Raw genomic sequence first — 20153 nt, forward strand, 5'->3', positions numbered from 1 at the left:
GGATGTTGGAGAGCCGGTTTCAGCCCAATCCCTGCAGGGGATCCGGCAGTCCGACATCCCCCGAGGGATGTAGTAGTGTGCGAAGCAGCAGGCGGCTGGGGAGGAGCCCGAGCCTGGGCCGGGCGCTGTGCTGCTCCCACTCATCCTGGCCCTGCTGTGCCTGCTGCTGCCACTCAGTAGAGCGGCATCCGGTGCCTGTCAGTCAGCTGAGCAGCGCTCCTGCTGTGGGAGCGCCCTGACCACCAGGGGGCATCTCCTGCATTGAGCGTCTGCCCCCTGGTGGTCAGTGCACATCATAGCGACCGGTTGACCAGTCATTCGTTCAGTTGCTTAGGCATATATATGGTATGCCAAAGCAACCATTGCAACCGAACAGACGACCGAACAGGCTGTGTGGGGCAACCAGGCTAGCAGGGGGGGCAGTTGGTGGTGACCCAGCTGGCAGAGGGGGGTAGTGAGGGGCAACCAGGCTGGCGGGGGGGGGGGGGGCAGTTTGAGGCAAACAGGCCAGCAGGGGGGGCAGTTAGGGGCAACCAGGATGGCGGGAGGTGGGAAGTTGGTGGCGACTAGGCCGGCAGAGGGGGCTGTTAGGGGCAATCCGGCAGGCAGGCAGGCAGGTGAGCAGTTAGAAGCCAATGGTCCCGGATTGTAAGAGGGATGTCTGACTTCCAGTTTAGGCCTGATCCTGGGGATCTGAGGGGTCCCGGATTGGAGAGGGTGCAGGCTAGGCTGAGGGGACCCCCCCCCTCCATGCACGAATTTTGTGCACCGGGCCTCTAATATATATATATATATATATATATATATATATATATATATATATATGTGTGTGTGTGTGTGTGATTATTTTCTTCAACTTATCTTTTCCCCTGGATTTGACCTCCCTGTCGTCAAGGCCCATGGTTATTTTACTTGTCTTGTCATCCCTAGTGCCTAGCAGACCCAGGCACATGATGAGTAGCACTCAATTGATGTTATTGGCTGAATAGATGAATATAGACACTTAGTCCTTTTTTTGCTTGTTTGTTTTTATTGATGTTAGTGGAGAAGTTTTTGGAGCACTTAAGAACACTAGGCTCTGAATGTTTGCAGTTTGAAGGAAGAGTTCTGTGTGCACATGGGCTGGGGTGTCCATGAGGGGAGGGGCCTCCTTTCCTGAAACCAGAGCCACAGCAAGCCAGAGGCACTCAGAGTCAGCCCCGGCCGGAGCCTTCAGTTCCGACAGGGGCTTCTCTGGGCATGGTCTTATTCTTCAGTACCACAGACTTCTTCTCCACAGAAGCACTCCATCCAATGCCTAACACCCACTGTGTGCTCTATCCCTCTTAACTCACAGTGATATAGAAAGTGAAGAATAAATAAACGTCAGTTCTCATACTTTATAAAGACTGCCCAGAAGTAAATCTCTTGGACTTTAAAAATACCATAGGCATTGACATCATAGGCATTGTCTACACTTACATTTAATTTGTTGCTTTTGTCATTCTACCTCTCACTGTCACTTTTTAATATTTTACTTTTAATATCTTTCACAGTATAACAAAATAGCAAATTTAACAATTCATTAGGTTTGTGATTTAGCTACATAAACCAATTAGCTAGTTTTATTGGTTTATTTGACTTTATTTGATTTGATTATTTAGTAGACATTTATTGCAGGTAACTACAGAGGCTTAAAAGCATCAGGTTTATCACTAATATACAACTATTGACTATTTTTTTAAACCAAAGAGACTAGGGATTTTTTTCCCCTCTATCTTAATAAAAAAACAGATATTTTCACATTTAACAGCTTCCATAATTCTGGGTGTCCTACAAATAAAGCCTAAATTCTTCGTTGCGGTAGTCAGGGTACTTCACAGCCTAGTCCCAGCCTGCTCTTCCGGCCCTGCACTCTCTTCTTTTCCCTTTTTTCCTCTCCCACTCCCCCACCTCCTCCCCAGTCTTAGATTCTGTGATTTAATCACTCATCCCCAAAACGCTTTGAGGCACTTTTAAAAGTACAGGTTTCACTTTTGTACTGAGAGCGAAGTAAAGGCGACCTAAACGCTGTAGGAGTTGGTGTCTTTCACGCCACAGTCTGTGTGTAAGCAGCACAGGGTTGACGTGGCAGCTCCCCAGGCCCAGGGACTCGGGTTCCTTCTGTCTTGTTGCTCTGTTGTCCTGAACCTATAGCTGTCTTCAACTTAAATGGCAGCTGCAGCTCTCGGCAGTGTATCAACATTCAAGTCAGCAGAGGAGGAAAGAGAGAAAGGGGAAGGCACGTGACTGAGATGTTGGCACATTCCATTTCCACTCCTAGCCTGTTGAACAGAATCTGGTCCCAAGGCCACACCAGGTTGCAAAGAGGCTGGGGTAGTCGCCCAGCAGTCACATGTCCATTTCTATTCTTAGAGATGAAGTAAAGAATGGCTAATGAGGGACGACTGTGAATCTTTATCATCCTATGTGTCTGTTACTGTGCTAAATGTTAGGGACATACAGATGAATAAGGACTGAATTTGGGGGAGAGCTCAGCTTAGTTAGAGAGACTTTGGCTGCAGCCCTGTCATCATATTATATCATGAATATTTCATCTGTATGCATACATGCTTCTAGTACAGTCTCTGTAAACAGAATTTATTCTGTGTATATTCTGTGTATAATCTTCTGTGCTTCAGTGTTTGCTGCCCCACGGCCTGGGGGTCCTTCTGTTCCCATTTCCCAATGGGTGTAGTTCTCCCCACTCTGGAAAACCTAGCCCGAGAGGACCCACTTGGTGAAGCCTTTAGTGCAAGCATAGGTACGACTGTGTCGCTGGTGTTCCCATAGCACTCAAACACCGTTCTCTTCACTCTGTTTCGTCACACGTGCCTAGAGACATGTGTGGGTTGTATTTTATTTATTTCCTGTCCCCACCGTCTAGCATAGTGCTGATGAAAAATGAAGGTGCTCAATAATTGCTTACACGAATCAAATTAGTCATCCTTTCATGGATTCTTGAATGGCAAGGTGGGTGGTATGTCAGCTGAACTGAGGATCTCTCTCTTATTGTGTATAGTAATACCATAGTTGATGAAAAGTTCAGTGAATTACAAATCAAATTCAGAATCATTGAAGAGATGATGTCCCCACTGTTTTCATTGTATTCTAACAGTGGGTTAATTTTTAATTCTTTTTTATTCAGTTATTCTAATAAATGTGTCCTGGTTGGTGTTGATGAAGGTCCTGAAGAAAAAAAGTTGATTTTGAATTATATGTTCTCCTTTTTAAAAAATATGTCTTTATTGATTTTAGAGAGAGAGGAAGGGGAGAGGGATAGAGAGATGGAAACATCGGCTGAGAGAGAAACATCAATCAGCTGCCTCCTGCACGCCCCTACTAGGGATCAAGCCCACAACCGGTGACCTCTTGGTTCATGGGCGATACTGGCTGGCCTGTATTATATGTGCTCTTATATTCCTATATTTCTCACTAAAGATTTACAAAAACACACACGTATTGAATTGCTACCTGCTAGAAATATATCTTGCATGGTCCAGAAAACATAGAGTTCTTTCCAGAACTTCCTTCAAAAGCCAATTTGCCTTATGATTCAGAAATTTTATTTTAGGTTTACAATGTAATCACAAAAGTAACCTTATTGCCCATCTAGCGTCTATCCATATTTGCCTTTTGGACCTTCAAATACATAGACCTTCAAATACATAGAAAATTAATTAGCATAGGACAAAGCCATAGACTATTAATAGCCTATTTAAATTATATAAATTAGTAGGTGTTAGTAATATGATTGCTTAAGCTACTTGTAGATAAAACACTTCACCATTTTGGGGTCTCAGTTACTTTGCTAGTCAAATAAGAACATAGAACAAAGGCAGGAAGTTTTCTTTTCCTTTTTTTAGCTCTAATAGCCTCTTAGACTATTAATAATAATAATATAGAGCTGTTACTTTAAATCAGCGGTCGCCAACCGGTGGTCCGTGAGGTCCGAAAGGTTGGCGGCCGCTGCTTTAAATCATAGGTTTTAAGGAAATGTTGGTGGTATTGAGAATTAATAGGCTTGCACTTTCTGTGGGCCCAAAGAGCATCATGGTGGGAGCTGTTAATCTGTGACATGAAAGAGTTAACACATCTTCTCAGGTGGCGGCAGTATGGGTAGGGACCTGGGCATGGGGGCAGGTGTGGCTCATTGGCTGTGGCACACTAAAAGCCCACACGAACCATTGCTTGTTAACCTGCTGGGTATCACACAGTTAATAGTTTTATCCCCAGATGCCTGAATAATTCATCTTTTCAGGTGTGGCATGTATAAGGCCTTTTAGGAAGAATGTTATGATCAGCTCAGAATCTGCAAACTCTGTCTTTAGAGAAGGATATAAATTACAGGTTACAAGGAATAGTCATTTGTAAGATCTCATGCTTGGGAAGCAGCCTTATTAGTTTTTTTTTTGTATCTAAATCATAGGTGATACATTACCTAATTAGTTAATTAGCACTGACTCTGATCAGATTTGCTTGCTGGAGTTATGTTTATTTAATGTGCTTTAACGTAGAAAATGAATATTTGGCAGTGAGAAAAAAAAAAGAAAAAAACACACCACAAAACACAGCAACAAAATGACAACTGTGTTAACTGCAGTGATTGAGGGAGCCGGGTCCTGAGGCCACTCCAGCAATCCCTTCTACAATTCATGTGAAACACGTACTTGGAGACAAAGCGGCTGACAATTTGGAGGGTGGTTCTGTAGTCCTAGGAATCCAGAGTGAATTAAAGTCTAGACTCGGTAATTTTTCAGGCTAAACGGAGGAGGGAGAAATCGCAGATCAGATATGCCCAAAGTGTTACAGAGGGAACGCTGAAGCAAGGATGCCGCTGCCCGTCTGTGCCGGGAAGAAGGCAGTAATGGCAGAGCAGCCCGGGAGCAGCAGCATTCTCCGAGCCAGTAACAGACAGCACCGGGGGTAGGCCTCCTCTTGCACAAAGCAGGAAACTGCAGCCTTGTGAAATGCAAGATTCTCTGATGTTCGAAAATCTCCCGAGTTGAGAATGGCTATTGTACAAACGTTGCCAAGAAACTCTAATGATCCGCCGGCTGTCACCGTGTGTTAGCAATAGTTATTGCAGGGAAATGAATGGCACCTTGGGTAGATTTCTGGTGAACCCACAACTCTCTGAAGAAGAAGAAATCAAATTACCTGAAAAAGAAAAACTGGCAAAACAAAGTTTGGGCATGCCTGCAGGAACAGTGGTGTTTTTAGAAACTACCTAGGAGGCAGAAGCCAAGTGTTGATTTGCCCATGCCTCTTACCTGGGAGTTGGAAGGTGGGAAGAAATGGACAGTGGCTCTGATGAAAAGACAAGGCACAGTGCAGCTGGGTGAAGCCACACGCTGACTGCATTCTGCACCGCTCTTCATGCAGTGCTGTGGGCTGGTGCACCGACGGCGAGTGCGGGTGTCCTATGTAAGTTTCTCTCGCTGTAGAATTGCAGCGAGGGACTGAAAATACTATTCGTGTCTGTCTGGTGCATGTTGCTTCTTTCAGATGCTTTTCATCCCTGTGCTGAGGATCAGCCAGAGAGTCAATCATTTGTACAATGAGGGTTTTTTTTAAAGCACCTGAGGTATATGAGATTCTGAGGTGTGTTGTTTGTGGGGGTTTTTTTTTCCCCGGAGATGTTTTTATACCTCTTTAGTGCTGTGTTACTTTGATAAGGTTGACAGTAACTTGCACGGGGATTGTTTGGGAAGTCCATTGTCTTAGAGATCTGTATCAGTGCAAACCAGTTGATATTCTCTTTCACCTGTTTTTATATTTGAATTATGGCATGAAAAAAAAATTCTCTTTTAGAGAGCAATACTATGGAGTTTGTCAAATTGAAGATAGCCAGAGAGGCTACCATTAAATCCTATTTTGAACAGATTCAGAAAAAGAGTAGATGATAATCGTTTGATGGGTGACACAGCTGTTGCATTCATGCCAGCCTTTATCGGAGCTTTATCAGTCTGTGATTATTTCACTGAACTAGCCCTTACTTCATGGACCTGCTGTGTTTTGCAAAATGGCTGTCTGAGTATTAAATTCTACGAGGCAGGCTTACACAAACCCTGAAGTATCGCTACTTAAAATGATTGGATGCTAATTGAAATATGCTGTGCAGTGCACTCGCCGACAAGCTCGGAGGCAACGCTTGCTTTATTTCCATATCCCTTTTGCACGCAGCCACCTTATTTCCAGGGAGCGATGTGAAAGGGAGCAGGAGGTTTCTGCAGGCTGGCCAGACTGCAGTGCTGTATTGCTCATCACTGGTTGGAGAGTCCTGGCTGCAAAACAAATAGAAAATCTACAAAGGTTGCTAATCAATACTGAAGCACGTACTGTAAAGAAATCTGTGACCTTGGACAGTTGGCCACTCGAAGAGATATAGGTGACACTTCCACGACAAACAAGGTCATAATCTGATGCGATATAAATAATAAAGTTGGAGACTAGGAGTGGGAGAGTGGGGGACGGATAATTATATCCCTATCAAATCTTAAAGATAATATTCAGTTTTATTAAATAAGCAAAAGCATAAGAAACCTTTTTAAATAAAGGTTTTTAAAATTGTTATGTACCTGGTGCCATTTGCCTTCTGAATGCAACAGTTGACACGTAAGAGCATATGTAGCCGAGAGGTAACAAGCAAAGATTTTTAAAGCTGACACCTGCCAGGAGAGATTTTCTTTTTTTCCAACAGAAAAAATCAATTGCTTTTTAATAGGATTTGAGAATAAGTGTTACAAACTTTTTAAAGTATCAAATTATCCGCATAGAGAAAATCTTAAATTAAAAATAAAAATCTTGAAATTTAAAATCCACACTTTTACAATATAATGAAGACTGACAATGTTATAGCTTTATGAATTTCTGTTTATTGATACACTGAATTTGAAGAAATCTATGATTGTATAACCTATTGAGTAGAGGAATTCTGAAATAAGACCTCAAACAAAGCAATAATTTTTATTCTGCTTATTTTTATCCCTTTGCTGACATTGAACATGTAACCACATAGAAGAGACAGCATAATCTGCATTTTCTGGAATCTTGGCTGAAAGGTTAGAAGATTTGCTTCATCTGCTAATTCTCAAACTTTTACCATGTTATTTTGGTTAAGGAAGCACAAAACATATAGCACAAGTATATTTTAAAGATAAAGGAAATGTATATACTTTCTCACTAAAAATACATTTTTCTTTATTTTAGAACATTTATCTTGGGAGTTTGAACCTGTAACCCTCCTGCTGCTGTTTTAGCCTCTTCTCTTTGGCAGTTTAATAAGTGGATTGCAATTTTCTTTCTAGCTACCAACTCAAAGCTATAGGGACGTTAAATCTGAAACATATTTCCTGTCCTTGGAGGAAAGGAGCCCACTATATATCTGGCAGTGAATCTCTACTGCCTGCAGGGCACATGAAACAGGGGGTCTGGGAGCTGCTTATTGAATAAACCAGGTAGACACCAGGGGCAAGGGTCAGCCCAGAACTGTATGTGGTGACTGGGGCCTTGTCCATTAAATGTCCATTAAGTGGACTGTCCTGGTGTCCTTCCTCAGATCTATTGTCAATTTTAAGGGAGGGATAACTTAAATTATGCCAGTACTAAAAGCCAATAAAAGTTTAGAAATTAAGAGTGTATATATGTAAAAATATGTATTAGGTATAATATATAAATCAGCTGATACGTATGTGTGTGTGTGTGTGTGTGTGTGCCTCCATCCTCCACTGCTTCTCATATCTTTTTTCAGTATGACAGTTTTCTTAAGGATGCCTCCTACTCTAACATTGTCTCTCAGAAAGAATATGAAATATATGTGGGTTTTGAAAAGAGTACTGTACCTATGCCATAATGCTTCATTTCTAGTTCTTTACCTTTCACAGCTGTCACCTCTATTAGGCTCCCTTCTCTAAATGGTGTAATGTTGCCTTCATATTTAACAGTGTTTCTGTGAACAGTGGGCCCACCCTGTAGGCCGTGGCCCCTCTCTTTTTTACATTACTTTTCAAATTCACCATCTAGTCTTCATTATGGTTTACATCTAACAATCATTCTTTTAGAATCCAGCTTCATATCTCAGAAAAACACCTTATATTTACATAAACTTTCTTGCTATTTTTATTTTATTAAATGACATGAAATCTGTCAGCAGAGTCATTACCTTTAAACTTAAAGGGATAGTAAGTTCTGTGTGCTTCTCCATTGAAATACGTCTAAAACAGCGGTTCTCAACCTGTGGGTCGTGACCCCTTTGGCGGTCGAACGACCCTTTCACGGGGGTCGCCTAAGACCATCCTGCATATCAGATATTTACATTACGATTCATAACAGTAGCAACATTACAATTATGAAGTAGCAACGAAAATAATTTTATGGTTGGGTCACAACATGAGGAACTGTATTTAAAGGGCCAGAAGGTTGAGAACTACTGGTCTAAAATATTTGTGTGCACTGAGGAGCAGAAATGGATGCTAACTCTTCTTGGTAAACTCTTTATTGAAGGAGGGCATACACGCAGAAAAGTGCAGGGATCATAAGTGTGAAGCTTGATGAAAGTTCACAACGTGAACGGGTCTGTGTAACCAACACTGAAATCAAGAAACCAAACACTGTCTGCACCCTTATCCTCCCTCCCACCTGCCAATCAGTATCCCTTCCTCTAGGCCCTCCCCGTTTGTCTGACTTCTAATGTCATGAATTAGTTATCTTTATTTCCAAATTTTACACAAACGGACTCGCACCGTACAGGGCTGGCCAAAAGTAGGTTTATAGTTGTGAGTATGCAAAACACAGAGTTTATTCTTGTATTATTATTTATTTATGATTGTATTATTTTCCATAGAAAGAACTGTAAACCTACTTTGACCCAACCCTGTACTAGTATATGTTCTCTTTCTCCAGCTTCTGTGGCTCATCATTATGTTTATGAGACTAATCCATTTGGTTGTATGTAGTTGTACTAGATGTAGCTTGCTCATTCTCATGGCTGTATAGTATTCCATTATGAGACTATATCAGAATTTATTATTCATACCACTGTCGAGAGGCATTTGGGTAGTTACCAGTTTCTGGACTATTATTAATAGTGCTGCTGTAAACATTTGTGATGTTATTTTTGTGAATTTTATGTATGCATTTCTGTTGTATAAAAATCTAAGGATGAAATTTCCAAGTCAAGGAATGTGTGTATATATATATCTATATATATTTAGATTAAGTTTATACTGGTAAACAGCTTTCCAAACTGGTTTAAACCATTTACACTCACCAGTATTTGGTGTTATCTTTTATATTTTAGCCATTCAAGCAAATGGATACAAGTACCCCCATTACAGTTTTACTTGGCATTTTTCTGATGACTAATAAAATCAAGCACCCTCTCATATATTTATTGACCATTTACATATTCTCTTTCATGAAGTACCTGTTCAAGTCCTCATTTTCTCTTAGGCTGTCTTTTGAGGGTTTACTTTTTGTTGTTGTTTTTTTAAAAAAAAAATACTGACAGGGAGAAAAGCAACTGCTGATTAGCATAATAAAATAATTAGAACCCTGGGTGTGTGGCTGAGTTAATTGGAACGCCGTCCCATGCACCAAAAGGCTGCGGGATCAATTCCTGGTCTGAGCACATCCCTGGGTTGTGGGTTGGACCCCTAGTTGGAGCTTGTACAGTAGGCAACTGTTGGATGTTTCTATCTCACATTGATGTTTCTCTCTGTGTCTCTCTCTTTCTCCCTTCCTTAGGTGAGAATTAAAATTTTTTTTTCATTATTAGACACAAAATGGTTTAAAGCGACATAGTTAGATATGGAACCAGACTGACCTGGGTTTGACTCTTGGTGTTGTTATTGTTTGTTTGTTTGTCTGTCTGTCTGTCTGTTTTCTACTGCTGTGATAGTGGGGAGTGTATTTCTCTCGCTGAGTTGCAGTATTCTCATCTATATAATTGGGGAAATAGTAAAAGCTTGAACATTGATTTTGAGAGTTAAAATGAAATGTTTTTCAGCACTTAGCATATTACTTGATACAAGGTTGTTTTTCAAAAATTGGTAGCCACTGTGAAATGAGACCTAATATCTCCTACAGTAAGGAATGGTAGGGAGGAAAATGGTAGATAATTGCTCTCCACTGGCTCGGTTACTGCCTGTGCTAGTGACTTAATACTAATTGTCTTGAAAGTCTGAGAACAAGTTAGGTGGTAGAGGATGACCTAGTTTATATGTCACCAATCTCTTATAAGAGCACACTATCCTTAGCATATGATCACTTCTGAACTTTTAGAGCATGTAAATGTAGTGAGATCACCAAATACTATTTTTGTATTCATCATAACTTCTGAGCAATTCCATCCTTGAGTTAAGTTCTGATTGTATGGTTGTGTGATGCACAGTCATATAGTCCTGTAGAGATTACAAAGTACTTCTAGGCTCATTTCATTTGACATTAAAGCAACCTTTAAGAATAAACAAGGCAAGTGATGATATCACCGTTTTATAGAGGAGAAAACTCCAAATGAGAGAAGTAAGTGTCTTGCCGCAGGCCACAGAGTCTGATAGTGGCCAAGCTGAGATTCAAACTGAAATGTAATCCTATTCCATGTTCAATGTTTTGTTCTTCTTGATTGGAATGTATTTCTGAGTTTAAATAATGGGATTATAATTAAATTTAATTAACACAAATTTTATAGTGCATCTGAGTATAAAAATCAATTATCATTAAACTGGAGATGCTGAAGTGTCAGTTAATAGAGGTATCTGATTAGTAGAATTGTAGGTAATATACCTTTCTTGAATTACAGTTTTTCTCTCACAAGTCACACTTTTTTCAAATTATCAGAATTATTTCACTAGTTAAAATAAGTTTAAGCTACACACTTATTCTATACTAGGGGCCCAGTGCACAAATTCATGCACCTTGAAAGGAACTGTAGGCTGTAAGGCTATGGTGGGCACAGGGGCGGGTCTCGGCCTATCCTCCATACCCCCACCTGGCCCCTCCCACCGCAGCCCCCAGTCCCCTCTCTGCCTGCAGCCCCACTCCTGCAGCTGCTGCTCCCATGCACTGATGATGCCACCCCACTTGCACCCACTGACGACGTGGAGTGATTGGGGCTGGCGCCAGCAGCGGGTGCGAGTGGGGCCGTCACCGGAAGCAGGTTCAAGAGGCGGCTGCTGGCCCCAATTGCCCCTCAGGAGCAGGGGGAGGTAGAGAAGCTCTGAGGGGTATTTGGGGCTGGTGCTGGGTGCAAGCAGTGGCTCTGGCACTGGCAGTGGGTGCGAGTGCCACGCAGGACCTCAGTGTGTGAGAGCAAAGAATTGTCAGTAACCACCAGAGGCTCGCACTGATGACAGACTGGCGCCCTGCCTTGGTCTGGCGCCCCCGCTCACCTGCTCCGACGCCCACCATGTTCCGCACATACCCCCTGGTGGTCAGTGCACATCATAGCGACTGCTTGTTCAGTTGTTCACTTGTTCCACCATTTGGTCTATTTGCATATAAGGGTTTTATATACATGGATACCTTGAAAATACATTTTATTGTAAATAACCTCTTTAAAGATTTTTTTGTGGCATCAACTCTATTCCTCCATAGATAAAGGAATAAGTTTCACATGCACAGTTGTTTTAATTTAATATATACATATATTTAATATATACATATATTTATACCTTAAATTACTTAGAACTTTCCCAGCTATGTCTTAAGAAGTCCTTGAAAGGTAATATTTCACTTTTAAGATCTGGGTTTCTTAAAGTCAAATTTATATATATTTTTGCTGTACCTCCTCTTAAAAGTATTTTCTCAAGAGATTGCTGACTTTTCATTTGGGACTTTGTGTGTTTTTAATAGCTTTTACTTTGGGGCGTATTCAAGTCCTTAATATGACCCTTTAAATTTGTAAGGTGCCATTAATTCTATACAATTTTTTAAAATTTTTGCTCACCTTTCTAGGATGTGAAAATATCTTAAAGAAAATATATGCCTACATCAGAGCAGAACTCAGCTTCAGAAATAATAACCCTAAGTGTTTAAAATATTGTTCGATAAAAATACTACTTGGTATTTAATTTTTCAGAGCTTTAAGTTTTGCTTTAATCATAAGCGTCAGTACATGAGGACATTTTATTAATAGAAAATGAGATAGATGAATATGCCTATAAATGTTAAGGAGCAGCACAGAGGGAGGAGGGGAAATTAAGTTAAGGGTTTGCAACCTCTGGGCATGTGTACAGAATGAGCTTGTTGATCTGGTTTCAGGGGCAGAGGACCCTCCAGTTGCTTTAAGGCCTTATCAGCACATCCCCAGTTGCCACTCATTCTTTCTCTTCCCATTTGAGAGACAGTTTGTTTTTAGGAAGATAGAATTAAAATTTTTTTCAGCTTTCTTGAGGTATAACTGACAAATAAAATTGGAAGATATTTAAAGTGTACATCGTGATGATTTGATGCATGTATTCATTGTGAAAGGATTCCTCCCATCTAGTTAATATACATCGATCACCTCCCATACTTATCTTTTTTTTTTTAGTAAGAATATTTAAATTCTATTCTCACAAAATTTCAACGATACAATACAGAGTTGTCAACTATAGTCACCATGTTACACATTTGATTTTTCAGAAGTTATTCATTTTATAGCTGAAAGTTTATATCCTTTTACCAATTTCTCCTGTTTTCTCCACCCTCCAGCCCTGGCAACTACTTTCCTACTCTCTGTTTCTATGACATTGCCTTTTTTTTTTTTAATTCCACACATAAGTGAGATCAAACAGTATTTAACTTTCTCAGTCTAACTTATTTCACTTAGAATATGCCCTCAAGCTCCATATATGTTGTTACAAATGGCAGGATTGCCTTCTGCCTCATGGCTGGCTAATGTTCCAGTGTGTGTGTGTGTGTGTGTGTGTGTGTGTGTGTGTGTGTGTACTACACTTCTTTATCTGGTCATCCACTGATGGACACCTCAGTAGTTCCCATATCTTAGTTATTGTGAAAAATGCCACAATGATCACTGGAGTGTGGAGAGACAGTTTAATGTATGAGTGACAGACGTGGAGCAGAGGCCTAAAACTTGTATATTGTAGACCCTTGGGCAAGTCACTCCATCACTCTGGGCCTCAATTTCGCTTTCTGTTAAATGAGGAATAATAATAAAATCTTACTGTGAGGTTTGCTGTGAACATTACATGTGTTAAACTATGAAACGCTTGGCGCAGAGTAAGTACTCAATTAAGTGTAAACTATTTTATCATTTGTTATTCCTCTCTCCTCTGCATCTGGCCACCGCTTCTCCTAGGGTAAGAAAGTCACTTTTGCAAGGATTGATTTATTGTTTTACAGAAAGCTTCTATGAAGTTCATTTAACTATGCAGAGCTGTGATATTTATTACCATCCATTCATTCATAAAGCAATTACTTAGCACCTGTTCTTTGCCCAGGGCTATTCTGAAAATTTAAAATTCAAGAGGAATTAAACCCCTGATCCCTGCCCTCAGAAAGGCCTGGCCCAGTGGTGGAGATATACAAGTGTATGGAACATTAAAATGTTTGACTTGACTGGAATATCCAACCACAGGAGAAAATAAGTGATATACCACCTATAGTAAAGAAAACCAAACAGATATTAAAGAGAAAAGGCTAGATTTGTATAGACTGACATAGAAGGAGGCCTACACTCTGAGGATATGTTACAAAGCAGTGTAAATAGTATGATCACACTTGCGTTGAATGTGCTCATGTCTATATTCACATTTGCATAAGAAGAGACCTAGAAGGCTATTCCAATATGTGGGCAGCTCATAAAGTGGGGTTCATAGGTGTGATTTCACCTTTTATATCATTTAGACATTTTACAGTTAGCATGTTTCCTTTTTGTAGCAAATATTTAATGTGAAATAAATAGGACAGACTTATAAAATACAAATTAATATATAGATTACATTAGAAAGCATTCACGTTGAAATGCATTGAGTGAAAATAACCCAGAAATCGAGGAATATGTTCGTTGAGAAATTGTCATATCCATTCAAAGCACTTTGGAGTAAGGAAGGGCAGGTCTGCCGGGTTCTTTAGGTCTGTCCTGCAGGTGAGATGTGCTCAAGTGTGGATCAGGGTTGAGTCCTCTGCTTTGCAGACTGAGAACCTGTTTTGTGAAACCTGATCAAATCTTGTTGAACTTATTTGCACTCTGGCATGCCTTTACTGGTAGCACATTTCCTAAGTAAATGAAGGTCAGAAGGAATATATGCGATCTAAGCAGAGGAATGTCCATCATCTTAAGGGAGGTTTCTATTAATTTATACTGGCCTAGTGCATCATCTTCCTCGACTACAGAGACACACCAGTCCAGATGGTCAGATAGTTGGCTTCAACGTCCTCGGCCCCATCCCACTGCCTTGAAACACCTTCCCTTCACGTCTGAGATACCTCATTTACCTGGTTCCATATTCTTATTTCTTCTCATATACATGTGTTATTTTCGTTTTCTTACTTATGTTAATTGGTATTTGCCAGGCAGTCATAAGTATATATTTACCTCTTAGAAAAGTTATGAATACCGATATACCTGTGAAGGATGCTTAGAAGAAGGAAAGCCTAAAAAAAGGAGACTTAGAAGAAATGGCCAAAATAATTGAAGGAAAAACTATGCTGTGTATATGCTGATGGCTACTAAATCTATATGTCCAGCTCAGTTACTCTTCCTACTTCAAGGCCCATATAACCATCCACAAGCCTTCAGACATCTGTGGAAACTCCACTTATCCCTCCTCCTCCCTTCCATTCTCCCACCAAAACCTGTATCTGTCCCCATGTTACCGGTCGGATTAAATGGCATCTTTATACTCCCAGTTGTTCTAGCAAGAAACAGAGTCCTTGTCCTCTCCCTGTCCTCTCAGATCCAGTCAGTCATCATGTTCCGCCACTTCTCCCTCAAGAGCTCTGGAATTTGTCCTCCTTTCTCTTCCCCTTACCTCGACCCCCGTCCAGGCTCCAGCTACTTCCCTTCCAAGCTCCTGCAGCTGCCTCCTGATGGTCTCCCTGTCTTAGTCTTAATTCTTTCACAATCCATTCTCCACATGGCAGCCGCTATTGTGATTCTTCTCAAATGCAATTGTGTTATTTCTTTGCTCAAAACCCTCAGTGGATTCCCATTTTCTGAGAATATAAATTCAATCTGATCAACATGCCACAAGGTACTTCTTTACCAAACCCCCATTTGTCTCTTGGGCCTCGACTCTTAGCACCTTCACACTCTGAAGTCCCAATGGCACAAATGTCATTTACTTTCCCAACGAGCAGTGTGCTCTTTCGCCTCCGCTCCCTCCACAGAGGCTGCTCCTGGGTCCTATGTGACACCAACTATACATGAACATAATTATTCTTGAAATGTCTGCCCCGTCCCCCTTTGAACTCTAAGCTCTCTCAGTTCCTTTTTCATTGTGTCCCTGTTGTCCAACAAGAATGCCTGGCCTGGGGCTAGTACTCAAGACATATTTCTTGAATGAATTAATGAGTGAATGGTGTTGGAGAAATATCAAATTCTTTTCTGTTCCCACCACTCATTACAATATACAATTTTTATTTTATATTTATACAAAATTCATTACATAATGATTTGTGTGTGTGTGTGTGTGTGCGCACACACACACACACACACACACACACCTACACCATGCCCCTAGAACTTCCATGATATAAAGTTAAGTTCCTAGGTCTCTTCACTATTTATAAAGTAGAAGACAAACTTTGTCCCCAGAGTTTGAAACTATGTAATCATTTACTTTTTAGGCCACTTTTCAGTGTTTAGATTATATTCTGTTTATTTCTTTCAAGGATCTTAAGCAAGAGCCAGTTTATTTACCCATGGCAAGGACCTGCTCAAGTGCAGAAGAGATCTTAGCATGATTTACATGATGATATTAATCAAAACCCACAAACTAACTTTACTTAAAAACAGTGGTTACACAATAAGTAAATTTTAAAAAACCCATATTTTAAAGTATATTTAAGCCACTTAAAAATAAAAACACCGCCAGATTATTTTGGGGGAAGCCTTGAATTAAAGGCTTTAACAGCTATCTGTGTTAAAAGCTGCCCTAACATCGTTCCCATATATAAAACTAGTGGCTCTTATTTTAGATGTGTTGTTCCTCCCTGCTTCCCCCAGGGAAGCTCAGGCAGGTATCAGCCTTTGTGTTGCTGGATTAGAGCCCTCCTCTGCCAGATGACCTTTCTGCTGAATAGATCTGTCTCCCATTGAGATTCACTCCGCTGTTTGTTCTCTTTCTTGGTATTACATTGAGACAGCAGCCAATTGTCTTCTGTTTGAATCATCAGGAGTAGCTGCTGCTTCTTTTTTTGTTACTGTTTTTTCCCTTGCACTTTTGTGGTGAGCACATCACCATTCTTCTCCCCATCGCCAAAGGAATAAATAATTTATATAATCCATTTTGATTTCCAAACAGTAACTCAGAATAACGGGAGATAAGGGGCACAGCAGCTTCTCCTAGCACTGTGACCAGGGAACTGAGCATGTTGGAGTTTCTGCCTCACCATTTTCTTTTCTGCAGTGGTCTCACTGGGTCTGCGAAGCTCCCCCAAAGGAGCCATTGACTTCTCTTTGTTGTTTGGTCATTGGGAAAGTCAGGTGGTTCTTTTGGGCAGGTATTAGAGTGCAGAACAAAGTGATAGTCAAAGAGTATGGATGGCACGCTTTGGTTGCAAAGATAAACAGGACTGATTCTGATCAGGAAGAGAGGTTTCTTCCTGATTTCCAGGGTCTAGTTGAATGGGGACAGGGCAGGGTGGCAGGGAAGGGGGCGCTAAAAAAAAAAAAGAATCTCAAAAAAATCTGGAATCTCTCTCCTTGGCTCTCTCCCAAGGGTACACACCTCTATGTTAATAATAACTTTCCAACGGTTTATAAAGGGTGGGTGAGATGAAATGAATTCACCAAGTTTTAATTTAAAGCATAGAATTATTGGCAGTTTACAGCAGTGTTTCTGTGTTCCTTAGCTCACTAACATGGGAATTCTTAAGATGTTTGTTTTAAAAAAAAATACAGATCCCTGGGAAGCATCTAGACCAGGGGTGGGGAACGTCTGGCCCGAGAGCCGAATAAGCTCTGCAAAATCATTTGGTCTGGTCAAGGCATTAGGGGTGAGTTAATTAAATGTTTGACCAATTATAACAGGCTAACTTTTAAGTTGATAATTTTGTATGGCCCATGTATGATGTTATAAATATCCAAATGGCCCTCGGCAGAAAAGAAGTTTCCCCACCCCTGATCTCGACCCATAGAGTCAGCAGCTTGGGGATGGATCTTCATTATTTAATTTTCAATATTCTCTCAGTGTGATTTGTGTGCACACTTTCCTTTGAGAACAATTTCCTCAGAGAATCAGAGGAAATTCGAAAAGCATGATCTAGGTGTCCGCAATTATGGTTAAGCTCTGTGTGCCTCTGAGGTGAGTCAGCTTAAGTCAATTTGTGTCAAGTTACTCCTGGTTCAAATCCTTAGGAGAGATGATCCGAGGAGCCGAGCTTAGTCTTCTCAGGCCAGGAGAGGGGAGAACTAATTGACCAACTCTCTTGCCAAGCCAGGTGCAATGGAGGAGGAGGATTTCCCAAAGGAAAAACCAAGTGTTGTGTCTAGAAAAAAGGTAAATAGATCCTGGGCGACAGAAACCACATACATTGAATATGATGCCACCATTTTTTTAATGAACCATGCTCTCCTGTGTTTAAAGCTTGTAAAGCACAGCATTAACATCTTTAAGATTAGCAATGCTGATGTTCCTCAGTTACATAAGTGGGGAGTATGGGAGAGGTAGCTAATAGTGATAGAGTTTGTAGGAAAAATCAAGAATTGCCTTTGCGGTAGAATTAGTGCCTGGTAGCAAAAACTTGTCAAGAGTAAAGGCGTAATATTTGAATTGATTTGAAGAACTCATAATGACAGTAAAGATTTCATTCAGGCTTTCAGTGAATATTGATACCTTCTCAAATTGCAACATTGAATTACAGTTGAAGTTAATAGAATCAGCTAAGCAACACTGTAAAGGGAGTAACAATAAAAGAGCTAAAATAAAATGCTATATATTCTTTTAACTCCTTGTAAGGCACACCCTTTGTTGCTACATCTGGTTCATACCATTCATTTATTTTGTTTGTTTGTTTTTTTATCATTTTATTTTTTATTTTAATTTAAAAAATTTTATTGTTTAAAGGGTTACATATGTCTCCTTTTCCTCCATTGACCTCTCCCCAGCCACTTCCACCCCCCAAGCCATGCCCTCACCCCCCTACTGTCTGTGTCCATGAGTTATGCTCATATGCATGCATACAAGTCCTTTGGTTGATCTCTCACTCCCCCTCCCACCCTCTCCTGCCTTTCCTCTGAGGTTTGACAGTCTGTTCAATGCTTCTATGTCTCTAGATCTATCTTTATTCATCATTTTATGTTGTTCATTATATTCCACAAATGAGTGAGATCGTGTGATATTTACCTTTCTCTAACTGGTTTATTTCGCTTAGCATAATGCTCTCCAGTGCCATCCATGCTGTTGCAAATGGTAAGAATTCCTTCTTTTTTAGAGCAGTGTAATATTCCATTGTGTAGATGTACTACTGTTTTTTAATTCAGTCATCTGCTGATGGGCACTTAGGCTGTTTCCAAATCTTAGCTATGGTAAATTGTGCTGCTATGAACTTAGGGGTGCATATATCCTTTCTGATTGGTGTTTCTAATTTCTTGGAATATATTCCTAGAAGTGGGATTACTGGGTCAAAAGGGAGTTCCATTTTTTATTTTTGGAGGAAACTCCATACTGTTTTCCACAGTGGCTGCACCAGTCTGCATTCCCACCAGCAGTGCATGAGGGTTCCTTTTTCTCCACATCCTCGCCAGTGCTTGTCGTTTGTTGATTTGTTGATGCTAGCCAGTCTGACAAGTGTGAGATGGCACCTCATTGTTGTTTTGATTTGCATCTCTCAGATGATCAGTGACTTTGAGTATGTTTTTATATGTCTCTTGGCCTTCTGTACAGATACATGCAAAAAAAATGAAACTAGACCACCAACTTACACCATACACAAAAATAAACTCAAAATGGATAAAGGACTTAAACATAAGACGGGAAACCATAAAAATCCTGAAGAATCCAAAGGCAACAAAATATCAGACATATGTCGTAGCAATATTTTTACCGATACAGATCTTAGGACAATGGAAACTAAGGAGAAAATAAACAAATGGGACTACATCAAAATAAAAAGCTTCTGCACAACAAAAGAAACCATCAACAAAACAACAAGAAAGTCCACTGCATGGGAGAACATATTTGACAATGTTATCTCCGATAAGGGTTTAATCGCCAAAATTTATAGGGAACTCTTACAACTTAACAAAAGGAAGATAAACAATTGAATCAAAAAATGGGCAAAGGACGTAGACACTTTTTGAAAGTGGACATATAGAAGGCCAAGAGACATATGAAAACATACCATTTATTTCTTATTGAGCATCACTGACCTTATTGGAACCATGGATCTGAGCAGACCCAGTTCTGGTGAATATCTACCATGAGAGACATAATGTGGATTTTGTACTTCTAGAAAGTTCTACCCCTTGGGAGTCTTACTTAACCTCTAATCATAAAATCATTATGGATGTCATAGAAAGAAGTAGGATATCCTGTGCATTGATGGTATGTGATGGGGCTACACTGGTAAAATCTATTGGCAGCTTTTCTTAGAGCAATGTTGATTTGGCTAAAATAAATTGACTTGTGCACTTATTTTAATGAAATAAATTTCAGTTACAGAAAAATAAAGAAGGGAGAGAAGGTTCTTGAAGTGGAACAGTATAAAAAATAAAACTGTTTCAATATATAATTATCAGCACCTCAGCACTGTCTTTTCTGAATGAGCACTGAAAATGCCTTAAAAAGTGATTTAATTATGTATAAGAAGTTTCCTAAACCAAATGTCGAATATCTATCCCTCAAATTTGAATAAGGGGGCAATACAGACAGACCCTGGAACTTGTAATCTTATATTAAAGGGCCCTTAGCAAGGTTTGTCAATTCATTTTTTGTCTGAATGAAGATGATTGGAGAGAGAGTTAAAGC

At 40.2% G+C, this 20153-nt stretch overlaps 1 protein-coding gene across 4 annotated transcripts in view; it reads left to right on the forward strand.

Moving 5' to 3' along the window:
- Positions 1–20153, forward strand: part of CACNB2 (calcium voltage-gated channel auxiliary subunit beta 2) — a 359416-nt gene that overhangs the window by 99480 nt on the left and 239783 nt on the right. The window contains exon 1 of one of the 4 annotated variants that reach the window (XM_070432496.1): positions 5385–5445. The exons of the other annotated variants lie outside the window; for them this stretch is intronic. Coding sequence (XP_070288597.1) covers positions 5398–5445 — 48 coding nt within the window. The 5' untranslated portion in view covers positions 5385–5397. Of the gene's footprint in view, positions 1–5384; positions 5446–20153 lie in introns of those variants that run through there. 4 annotated transcript variants of the gene reach the window in all.

This window comes from Myotis yumanensis, unplaced genomic scaffold (assembly GCF_028538775.1).
Source record: "Myotis yumanensis isolate MYYU_CA2020_CCGP unplaced genomic scaffold, mMyoYum1.0.hap1 SCAF_1, whole genome shotgun sequence".
Taxonomy (NCBI): domain Eukaryota; kingdom Metazoa; phylum Chordata; class Mammalia; order Chiroptera; family Vespertilionidae; genus Myotis; species Myotis yumanensis.